Below are 12,641 nucleotides of genomic sequence, written 5' to 3'. Positions count from 1 at the left end.
ATATCAAGCAAAGTACAGCTGATGCAATTCCCATCGTTCAAACCTACGTCACACCACTTATGCCCTTCCCCTTGGCTGCAAGATCCACAGCCAACCCAGAACCCGTCCTACAGGGGAAATATGGGCGTAATCCCTGTAATCCTTGTAATTTTCCTATATTACTTTGCCATTTAAACTGAAAGTTAATAAATGCAGTCACCCCCCCAGGGGGGGGTGATGCTGCAGTTCCAGGAGTCGACCGTCATTTGCCGCATGGGGAGAGAGAGAGAGAGAGAGAGAGAGAGCGCACCCTCTCCAACACAAAATCAAATAAACAACTTCACCCAAAAAAAAAAAATTAAAACAACAAACTAAAATAAAAAAGACTAAAGAAAGTAAAAACTCAGCGACTGATTTTCAGCTTGCCGCTGGGATCCGCAGCTGACCAGTTTCTTTCTTTGACTGGTGCGCCGACAAAACAGAACTCAAACTCGCTCTCTCCGTGTGAGGGCCCGGTCTCTGCCCCTGAACTGTGGAGAGAAACACACCTTTAAGCACCTGGGCTGATTACAAGCCCAGGTGCGTGTGCTCTCTGCACCGGCCGGGGTTGCCGAGACCAATCCGGTTCACCGGCGGGCTGAATGCCACAGATACACAGTCTGTTTTTGGGGGTACTGCCACACCAATGCATGCCATGTCTTTGACATGATACAGTTTAATTGTTTCCCATTTTTGGAGACTTTTTTTGTTTGAACAGTGAGGGGTTTTTTAAAAAATGTGATTTGTCTTTTTTGGCAGGATGGAATGGGCGATCTTCGCATAACCAAACAAGGCGTGAGGTTGGAGGGCGTGTCCGAGTTCCTCCTCCCACTCTATGTCAAAGAAATGCAATCGAGGAAGGTAAGCACCCGAAGACGTGTTATTTTACAGCGAAACGCTGACCGGTGATGTGCATGTGAACATGGCATGGAACTGAATTCATAATGCAAGAAAAATGTGTCAATAACTGGTAAAAATGTGAGCATTGAAGTATTTATGACATTTGTCAGAATACATGATATGTTTTGTAGGGAAGGCATATGACACCTTGGCTGACATACAATTTTACTGTACGTTTAATTTTGCAATCAAGAGTGGAATGCAATTTCATATGCAATATTTTCCAGATAATTTTGAAATTCGTATTCTGCGCTGTACTATTTTTCGCAAAAAGATTGAACAGTCACGTGTCTTTTTCGAATTAAGTGACATTGACATGACCGTGTCGGCTGAGAACAACATCCTGATATCATCGCGGAGGGGGAGGGGGAGGGGGGACGTGGTGGGTGGGATGGTGGGAGCGAGGGGGGGTGATGTGTTATGTCAGTCAGTCCATTAAACTGTTGGAGTCTGTTTGCCTCAGTGCAATAAATCGCTCCTGATTAGTTTTGATTAAACATTTTCCGAACGCGCAGGGCAAGCCTGTTTATATGCAGCCCTTGATTCCGGGGCTAATAATCGGTACATCTGTGTTTTCTTTTGTATTAGCCTCGGACAGATAACACGTCAGCAGCACTTATGCAAACAACATGTAGAAATCTGTCATCGTGCGGGCTGCAGACTAGATTAATCTGCGATTCGCAAAAAAAATAACTTTATTTATTTTTATAGTTTTTGTTTTAATGAAATCCTCGGCAAGCTATGACTCATACGGAGAGTTGGAGATTATGTGCGGGGAGCATCTGCGTGTGAATGCGTAATCAGCAGAAACAGAGGGTCTGAATCGGTAAGAGGGTGGGGGGAGAAAGCGGGTCGGGAAAAAAACGCTCCAGAACCGCAAAAAGGTCCAGGTCGCCGGAATCTGTTCGCTGATGAAGTTCCAGTAATTAACTGGAGAAAACGCAGGGTGCCCAGCTGACGCCGGTGGTCTTAACGAGCGTGAATCGGTGACCCCGCCTCGCACAGCTGTCTCGGTCCGACCTACGGGCCCACGTGCCGGGCGGGCCCTCGTCTGGGAGCCCCCACGGCTCTTTCCGCCAAGCGGCGAGTGGATGAATTAATCATTTTAGATCACATGCTGCTCGTGAAAAATATACCAAAACATCCGCACTCCCCTGAAGATCTTATCATTGCGCTATTTCAACCATGTCCATTATTATTTTTATAAGTGCTGCTTACATACCCTTCATATCCATTACAGGTACACAGTTGCAAATGCATATTTACTTATTTATTTTTTTGTAAAAATTATGACAACCTTGTCTAAGGGAAACAACTCACCAAGAATTTGAACCTGTAACCATGCTCTCTCCGAGCTCTCCATTGTAGTAGCTGGGGTGGCAGTGCAGTATAGTGGGTAAGGAAGTGCTCTTGTAGTTGCCAGTTCGATTCCTGGGTGGCACACTGCCGTAACTGTGTTGGGGCCTCTCAGAAGTGGGACTGATGTTGACTGCATTCCTACAGTTACTGCTTTTCCTCTCTGCTTTTTTTAAAACCCTGTTGACAACTGCTGTCTAAATTAAAATGCACCTGTTCCCTTACTCTCACTCTCTTATTTGATGGCCTATTACCCTACGTCTACTTTATTGTTACATACTCTCTTTACTGGACAGCTTTATTTCAATATGATGTAATTTATGACTGTGATCGATGTGTCCTCCGATGCCCCCCTCCGACCCCCCACCCCCACCCCGCCCCCTATCTATCGTTGTCCTCTCTCCTTCTGCACCAATCCTCGATTCGTGCCCCCTCCCCGCCCCCCTCCCTGCCCCCCTCCCCAGCGGCACTGGCCTTCATTAAGCCGAGAGTCAGTCTATGAAGCTTTCATATCCTATTACATCGCCCAACACACCCAGTCTTGCGTAACTGTTATAATCCTAAATGAACCAGTCAGAGTGACAGAACCGCTCACATTTTCAACCCTCATCACCGTTACTAGAAATTAAACACCTGTGACTTTCCATCGCGCGATAGCGCAGATACATGAACCGCAATGAGCGCCGTCCGTACGCACCCCACATATCCAAAAACACCGCATCGCTTGGTGCTTTTACTCTCCTCATTTGCAGTCTCATGTCAACACGCTTGCCGTATTTGTACTTAATTTATTTTATCTTGCACGCAGCATCCTGGCAAATCGATGGGCATTTCTGTTTTTTTTTTTTTTTAAATTAAAAAATAGACAAATCCCCATGCTCGCGGTGGACAAGGCGCATTTTATGCCCCAAAAAATAAGGTCGGTGCCCCTCTCTCGTGCTTCCCGCATTCCTCCACACACCCTCTGCCTCTGCTAATGGAGAGGCCGTCTCAGTCCATGCAGGCCATTAAATCCTGAGCATGCCCGACAGGCCGGGCTACTCTAATGCTCCGCGGGTGACAGGCCGGCACCCTCTCTCCCAAACCTCGGTTATATAATTGTTCCTCCTGGGAGCCGCTGAGAGTCTGTCGCTTGGAGGACCGGCGGGCTTTATATATTTATTTACCCCCATCTCCCCCGTCCCCGTCCTCCACCTCCCTAACGCTCCTTCTAGCTCAATAATCCCAGGTGACGAAGTTGAAAATGCCTGAGTCGGGACTTTTCTTTCAAAAAAAAAGAAGAAGAAGAAGAAGAAGAAGAAAACTCAAGCGCTCCCCAGATATTTGTATTATTTTTTTCCTTGATCTATTTATCTCCCCCCTACATACCGGGTGATTTATGGTCCCCGCTGAAGAGGCTACACGACTGTCTTGCCTTTATTGCATTTTTCTTTATTTCTCTCATTTTTCTATTTTCTTCCTTCCGACGCAAGGGATCAAAATGTCAACCGGAATCCGGTATGCGCCGTATGAGGTGTGAATGTCACCGAACCTTAGGCCGCGGTGAACGTTGCTTAAGCTCCAAATCGAATCCGGCTGTAACTGCGGTGCGCTTCGTCCGTAAATCGAAACGCCGGCGCGCCCACAAAACTTTGTTTCGGTGTCATTTTCGCACGCCGATGCGAGTTCAAGCGGCTGATAGGACGAACGCCGGGGAGTAGGAAGAGATGGCCCTAAAAAAGACAGAATGCATCGTTAAATTTAACACGTATATTTAAGCTTGTGGAGCATTGAATCAGATTGATATTCTGCCTTCTGAATCTGTTTGCATTTGGCTGTTGCCGTGGTGATCAGCCACAGACCTGTGGCTGACTTTATGGCGTCCCATCCTGCAATGTTAGACCATTTTGGAACTTTCTACTGGGGAATAACCATGGCCGTGATTGGTTGATTTGGCAATTTATCCAGACTAGGAAGTGCAACTGGTGTGACACAGGTGGAACTGGAACGTGTCAAAAGACTGTTCAAAGTCATTTTTTAAAATTGGACTTAAAAGTGGCCTTCTATATCAGAATAAAAGTTCATATTAATCTCTTATTTGTGAATTGAGAACCCACAGGGATAAGGCTTTGAATGCCTAAAGCTCGGGGCTTTAAATATCCTAAGCGCTGTGTTTCTTTCCATTTCACCAATTTAATGAAGCTAATTGCAAAATCATTGCCTATTTTGAATTTTTTATTTATTTTTTTGCTGAAGTTTCTATCGGAATATTCATCATGCTTATCTGCATTTATATTGAATTAACTCCTTTTTCCAATAGCACGCTTTTTCTCAAAGTGTATAGATGTTCATGTGCTGTAGATTGTTTGTATATATACAGTATATATATTACATTTTTAAAAATAGTTGTTTTTTGATTACATTTTATAAAAATGATTGTTATATATTCATATATATATATATATATATGAATATTATTGCACAGTATGACTGGGGTTTAAAGAAAAAGATCAACAAGAAAAAGGCAACCCTCTGGCTGTGATCATAGTATTTCACATCAAAAGAGAAGACTGGGGATCTGGAGCAGAGATACATTAAGGGTGAAGGTTCCTGATGATGGTCGAGCCAATAAAGTGGGCAGAAAGCACTCTGGTGTGATTGGATTCCAACATGGCGACCTTCGGACGAGCCGGATGAATGCTCGAGAATGGATGTCAGTCAGACGGGCAGTTATGGAAATGCGGGGGCGGGCGACGTTTCGTTCCGACCTTGCGAGACGCCATAAATCGGTTGGGAAAAAAAAAAAAAGGCACGCGGCAGGTCACCGTCGAGCCGATACCTGACAACGATACGACTGATAACGCGCGGCCTGATGGGCGAAACAGCCCAGGTCGGCGATGTTAGCCTCCTGGGTTCATATTCAAGGACTGCGCAGAGGAACGCAGTCGCACCGATGCATTTCATTTAAAAAAAAAATAATAACTTTCGCCAATACGTCAGGACGATGTCGTCCTGCTTTCGTCCCTGTCTCGCGTGAATTTGAATTCACATTCGAGGTCAGTTGGACTATACATTATTTTACCTCGCACAAAGTAATTAAGACAGGACATTTAATTAATTGACGCTGCTGTAATTGAGATTACAGCCGTACCTGCCCCAAATGGCATCAGTTTCTTGGCTGATCCCCCGTGTAAGCCAGTGACATTTAGATCTGGATTTTTTGCTCTGTGCAAATTCTGTGATATTTGCATCCATTTTGTCAGGGTTTCCTCAGCTGCATTGTTCCATGTTAAATTCTCAAGGTATTGTCAAAAAAAAAAATCTTTATATTATCACACACTCAAATTCAATGTCATCATTGTTCCTTGTAGTTTTTTTTTTGGAAGCAATAAAAATCAGGTGAAGAGGAAGAGCAAATCAATGCAGGTGCAGTGCTTAGTAGTCACTGCATAGTTATGCACTTATTGTACGTCGCTTTGGATATAAACATCTGCCAAATGAATGCAATGTAATGTAGTCACAGGGTAGTGCAGTTTGTCTTGGACAGCGCCCTCTGTTGGCTGCCTGCTCTCAGTTAGCTTTAAAACAGGAAGAAAAAAAACAACTCAAAAGTATCTGAAGCTCTCAGTAAGTGTTCATTAAAAAAACAAGGACGAATTAGTGAAAACTTGCTATGTGCTTAGTCTGTGCATGCAGTGGCATTCTCATACAGACCATGTGAACATGTCTGTGTTCAGCGCTTTGATTTTGAGAGCGTGCGAGAGAGCGGCGGAGACATTATGCAGCGTGCATCATTCATTAGACTTTGGCAGAACATATGGTCCCGCACTTTAATTAAGCCGTGTGTGCGTGTGTTTTATTTTAGAGAGTGTAAAAAAAAGGGGAACGCACCGCACATAACTGCCACGGAAAACACGCCGATGGAGATTGAGGGGCTCCGCCGCGCGTTAATAATTCATAAACAGGTCACTAAAAATAAATAAAATAATATAAATTACCCGATTGGTATTCAAGGCAAAAGAGCATCATCGCACATTTCCAGTACAAGCTGCTGCATAATCGAGCTGAAACACTGAATTATCTACGACAGCCAAGACTGCGCAGACACACTGTACGTCAGGAAAAAAACCAGATGAATGATATCATTACCTGCCATATGTATGTCTTATTACTCGTTTATTTATTTATTTTTACCATTTAGACATAAAGCCCTTTGAGAGGGAGGGGGGGAATCATAGACATGAGATCTTTGTCGAGAGAGGGAAAGGAAGAGAGCGATAGGGAGAGAGAAAGAGAGAGTGAGAGAGCCAGACTGGGGGGTTTACAGTCTATTAGAGGTGCTTTACCCACAATTCACTGCTTCTGACACCAATAGCATTGCCAAGAAGCAGTGGCTAACATTTGTAAGGAGGTTGGGCAGACCAAAAAAAACTTAGCATTCTGGTTCTGCTCTTTTGGATGGCAGATGAGGATTGAACCTACAACCCTCTGGCATCAGGCTGAAGCCTCTGGCTTAGAGCCAGTGAGGACGTGACGGACATGCACCACCCAACCGACACGTCTGTGATAATTTACATCTCTGCCTAATTAACAGACACTCTCATCCCTGAGCCTGTTATAAAACAAAGCACATAAGTGCCTCCCATACATTTATAAGACCAGCAGTAACTATGAAAGAAGGTAATTAACACTCTTTGAGCCAGTAGCATTGCATAAGAAAGCGCGTGAGTCAGCACAGTGTCAGTATAGTGTCTGGTTTTTGAACATTGGCTACATTTGCTATCCGTCACACGGGCTACTAAAGACAAGGCCAAGCACAAGACTAAAAAAAAAACGCGAAATGATAAACTCAGCTGTGCTTTGCGGTAGTAAAATGCCCCTTTGCTTTATGGCAGCAGTGAGCAGTGCCTGCCCCAGGTGGATGCAAAGCATTTACACCCTCTTGGCAATTCCCCTGTTCACCCTGCAGCTATTTAATTATAATAGTTAATTAATTGATGCACCGATAAGACAATGAAAGGATTCAATAAGCATTGCACAGGTCTGTTGTGGTTCGGGAGAGTGATTGGGGCGGAGTGATGTCATTGATATTGGGGTCCATTGATGTCTCTATCCAGACGATAAATCTGCCAAGGCCTCCTACCATCGCCATGTCCAGCGCTAAATAGTGCAAGGCTGGCAGAAACGCTCGATCCTTCAGCAAGGTCCCCCGTTGCCTTCCTGTTGTGTGGATTACAGGAAGAGCCACTCCACCACTTCAGGAGCTCACAGGGGGGGGAAGAGGCCCTCGGTCCTAAGCTTTCTGACAGCGCGGCAATCTGACCCTTTCGGGAAGGTGCGAGAGAGAGATCGCAGACAAACAGGGGGAGAACTGGGGGGGCACTGTAGTCCCCCCCAAAAAAGCAAGTAAGGCTTGCTGGGACGAAAAGAAAGCTGACGGGGGAATTCGTACCCCTCAGTTATTAGAGAGCGAGACTTTACTGTTCGTTCCCTCTGAGTTTGCAGAAGCATCTTACGTAACTCGCTGCTGTCTAGATCTACCGAGAGAGAGCTGGAAGCAACCAACATGTATTATTGATCAGGTGTGTGTTGGGGGGGGGGGTGGGGGTGCAGGTCAGCATCACCAAGGAGAGAAGCAGAGGGCCAGAACACCTCCCATTGGTTGGTTGTTTCACGTGTCTTATTCATATTAACAGGTACACCGATATTGCATAGCAACAGTTGCTGTGCGTCTCCTGACAATACATACTGATATCCAAGCAGGGATTTTCTGAGCTAGCTCCGACAGGTCTGAAGCTTAGGTCCAGATTCAGCCCAGTGCTACATCAGTACAGCACAGGCAAAATACACTTTATTTCTTTCAAAATACTTTTTTTTTGGAATTAGAGTGACTGCCAAACTCATGAAGTTGTGAAAATAATGACACAGTTAAAAATAACTTCATTGCTTCCTTGTTTTAATTGTAAGGATATAGTGCAATGTATTTGGTGGGTGGATAGCAATAACAAAGCAATGGCTTTTTCCAAACGTACTATTTACTTCTGTATTTTTTATGGATTCTGTGTTTCTATGGAAATCATGATAAAAACATATGAACATCAATACGCGCTCTGAAGAGATGAGGGTGAAGACATTATTGATCTACTGAGTGTCCCAACGACTCTGGCATCATGCAATCTTAATGTCAATTACATGCGCTCCTAAAATCATCACATGTAAGAACTCTGTACTGTTTTTATATAACATTTCTGCAGCGTCTTACTGTTCAGCACATCACTGCATCATATGAATAATAATGAGAAGGGCAAGAGAAAGATAAAGAAGAAGAACATATGGTATGATAAGTGTCAGGATTTTTTCCTGCTTTACTGTAATTGAGGGAGGGGGTACATTATGTAGACCCTACCTGGTTGATGAATGGCAGCCAGGATTTGGCCAGGACACGGGGGAACCCCCTGTTCTTTGCAGCAAGCAGTGTGGGATCCTTTAATGACCAACGGTGTCTCACCTGAAGGACGGCGTCTCCTACAACCGTCCCCATCGTTACACTGGAGCTTTCCGGTTTGCTTCAGAGGGAAGGCTTTCACCTGCCGACCAAGAACATCGGCTACCTGAGTACCCCCCAGGGTCCTCCCGTCCAGGTACCATCCAATCACAGCCCTGCGTGGCTTTCAGACGCAAAGCACGCACGGAGGTGCAGGGCAGCACTGTGTGATTTCGGGTAATTCTCTGGGGCCTGCGTCCAGTATCCTTGCATCCACTGCTAGAGCGGTGACTTATCATGTAGACTGAAGGAAAGGGATTTACTGTATGCACTCACAGAGAAAAAGGAGGGAAACCAGTGCAGATCACCCGACTGTGTCATCGTTAAGACTACATGGTCTGTGTCCATTGCCACAGGATGTCAGAAAAAAAAGCAAAACACTAATAAAAAAATAAAAAGAGAATGGAACATGTTCAGGGAGAAGGCCTAAGAAGCAGTAATGGCTGATAGATTGAATACCTGTCTATGAAGCTCCATGGTATTATAAGCCATTTTTGAAGTGCTGTAGATTGAATACAGGTCTAAGAGTCTTATTCAGGGTTTCACAGACTGTAATCCTGGATATACCTCCAGGGCTGTTTAAGCTGCAAAGTAAAGTGACAGTATTTAGCAAAACAGCTTCCCCTTTTGCAATAAAAAAACAAAGAAAATGATGTATTGTCTTAAATGTGTTATTGATGTTTACATATTTCTCTAGCTTTGTTTTTGGTAAACAAACTAAATGAACTTCTGGCAAATTGTAACTGGAGGCGGCTATTCGAGCCAGGTCAACCATTTACCTTTAACATAACACTGGCAAAAACTTGCTGGAACCAAATCAGAATGCAGAGGCATTTTTTTTTTTTTTTTTTTAGCAGAAACCAGTCTCGTGAACTGTGACTTCCCTTTCCAGGTGCTGTAGAGATAGCGTGTCTGAGGTCGGGACTAGAGGCGATGGGTTTGGAGTCACGGGTGGGGGGGAACGCTCAAGAGTGCACTCTGATGAACGGCACTGATAGCGTCCGCCGCTACGCCCTCGACGTGGTCCAACAAATACATATTTTCTATGTGTTTGGGCCCCTAAAATTACCCAGGAAATACAGCTGCTCTTAAGTCTCTGAGACTGCCTCTCTTTCTCTCTCTTTTCCTTCTACGCTGATATTCAGCGAGGTAGTGATGTTGAAGTAAAGATAAGTGGCAATCTGCAGTCCCCTGCTTATTAATCTCATAATTAAATCATGCGTCCTAATGGTGTTCCTCATTCAAATGATTATAATTAAAGTAAAAACACTCAAGGACTGCTCAACAGTTGCTCCCTGTGTATCTGCAAAAAGGCCATCGCTGTGTGCTGTGCTTTTAGCAAGAAGAAAAGACTCCAGTGGGCCAAGCACCATCAAGACTGGACAAAAAAGATTGGGAAAAGGCAGATACATCTCCTATTAGACCAGCAAATCATAGTTGCTATTTCACAGGAAACAGAGGAACTGGTTTCTCTTCAGCCTCATTGAGTTCTTTCCTTAGTGGTGGTGCAATTTTATTACGGTTTCTTTTGCTGGACACCGCAAGATATTTGTCTACTGCCTCTTGGCCTTCCTGGTCTTCTCCTGTTAACATTACTGCCCATCAGCTGGACCCTTCTGAAATCTTAAACTTCTTTGCAATTTCTCGCGGGGAATAACCTTGCCACAATGTGTTTACTTGGCCCTGCACATCTAAGCCTAACTCCTTCTTCTTTGCTATATTCCTTGCAGCTTTATTGCCTGTTTTACTTGCACTACAGGCTAAAGGTGTTAGGCTACCTGGGGTTTTAAAAAAAACATAAGGTAGATAAGATTTTGCTCAATTTCATTAGCCATCCACCTCCCTCCCAGTGCATAAGTATTCTGACTGGGACACAATTTATTTATTTATTTATTTGCTCTGTACTCCAGCACATTGCATTTGAAATGAAACAATGACTATGCAGGCTTTCAACTTTAATTTGCATGTATTTACATCCGCATCAGTTGATCTGTGTAAGATCTATGTTAAATTTTTTTACATAGTTTCAAACTTTCAGCGATTCATGGAAATAGGCGTTACTTAAAAAAAAAAAAAAAAAAGAGCCCAGGTCCGACATGATTGATCGGATAATTATTGACGTCACCGAAAATGCTGATCCACTTTGCTGCGTGCGTTCATGTGGAGGCCGTCGCGTCGAAGGGCGTCGAAAAAAAAACAAAAAACAAAAAAAGAACATTAACGCATCAGCATTTTGATGCTGCTGTCTCTAATACCGGTAAATGCCTTCTGCAATATCATAAATAAATCCCATTTGTGTATTCGGTTCAGCTCTTTAGCATTCAGACCGCAGAGCACTTCAGACTGGTTTATGGATGCATTAAACGCGTGTGCGCGAGCGAGCGAGCTTTCAAAGGATTGCGTAAGGGAGCTCGGAGCGAAGAGCCTCGTTCCACTCAGCCTTCTCCGGGCTTCGGCACGATTGTAAACAGAACAATATCGCGCCACATCACGAGCGGAAAATAAAGGAGCGGGATTAATTGGAACGGATCCGAGCGCTGGAAAAAATATTTCGCATTGGCGCGCGTTCGAAAATGTCACTGGAGATATCTGCCGTTCTAAAATTAGGGGCAAGCAGGTGTGGCTTATTAAAGTCTTTTTTTCTTTTTTTGCTTGGTTTAATAAACACGGCGGAAGGAGAGAATGGAGGAGGAAACGGGGCGTAATGAATAGCAGGTGCCGAAGTGTAAACGGGGCTTGGCTGTGCTTGATCAACGCCGCTTTTCTCCGATTATTATTTTCATTTCCAGAACACAAGGATATTAAGCGGGGGGGTGTGGGGGGGGAGAAACAGGTCAGCCGCGCGTTTCGGTTCCGCTAATTTTATTTTCGTTTCTTTTCGTCGAACCCAAATAAGGTGTAGATTTTTTAAAAAAAAGGGAGGTAGGAGGTGGGGGAGTAACTTGCCCTCCTTTGGGCTCGGTGGGTTGGTGATGACTCGCCTTGGCCAAGTGTGGCACCTGCCAGATTTCCTCTGTCTTTGCATCCCAGAGGGTGTGGCTCAAGACTGGAGGACTTGCGTTAAGTCTTTCGCTCAACAGGGCCCTAGCCCTGATAGCCGGTAAATTCTGGGCCAAATATGGTTGAGTTCAGGCATTTTAAGGGTTGTTGTGGTTATGGCAACTGCAAGTGCATTGTGGGCCGAAAGTTGGCCAACTGCAGCCAACCACATGTAAGGTTTGTGCGGCGTTTTAAATTCTGGGCCCAAAAGTGCCCCAACTGTAACCAGCCACATTGAAGTTTGTATTGTGACATTTGGATTCTGGGCTAACCGTTGCCCACGTGCATATCACACCTGACCATCAAGGTTGAGTTGCGGCTGCGTTCTGGCTGCCAGATTCGGATGGGTTCATCGCTGCCATCCCACGGCGGTATGTTGGACAGTTGATCTGCTAAGTGTGGGCCAGCACTGGGCCATCACTCAGTCGCTATCTGGGCAGCTGTGGCAGTTACATCTGCACTCACCCAGAATGTCATGGGTTCAGTCTCACTGCTGAATCGCTCCAGTGACCTTCCAAAGTGGAACCCTCTGCCTCTCTGGCCTCAGCGCCGAGGAAAATGGTTTGTGGGTCACGGCCCTGTGATTGGCTGTTGCACGCACGGTTGCTCTCCAAGTCTGAATCCAACCACCGTTCTTTACTCACACCGGTCACAAGTACAACTGGCTTGGGTTGACTCTCCTCTGAAATACTCGGTTGTAAACATGGAAGCCATTTAGCCACAAACCTGAGGCTACCACACAGGTGTAGCACATGCATTAATTAAGCGAATTAATCCCAACATGCATAGGGTCATGTATCAAACT

At 44.9% G+C, this 12,641-nt stretch overlaps 1 protein-coding gene across 2 annotated transcripts in view; it reads left to right on the top strand.

Annotated features, from left to right (window-relative positions):
• Positions 1–12,641, top strand: part of LOC118228451 (zeta-sarcoglycan-like) — a 164,573-nt gene that overhangs the window by 116,422 nt on the left and 35,510 nt on the right. For both annotated transcript variants that reach the window (XM_035419974.1, XM_035419975.1), the window contains exon 3: positions 778–879. In XM_035419974.1, coding sequence (XP_035275865.1) covers positions 778–879 — 102 coding nt within the window. The remainder of the gene's footprint in view (positions 1–777; positions 880–12,641) is intronic.

Source organism: Anguilla anguilla, chromosome 5, assembly GCF_013347855.1.
Source record: "Anguilla anguilla isolate fAngAng1 chromosome 5, fAngAng1.pri, whole genome shotgun sequence".
NCBI classification, from domain to species: domain Eukaryota; kingdom Metazoa; phylum Chordata; class Actinopteri; order Anguilliformes; family Anguillidae; genus Anguilla; species Anguilla anguilla.
The sequence above is the reverse complement of the archived record's forward strand: the minus strand, read 5'-3'. Positions and strand labels throughout refer to the sequence as shown.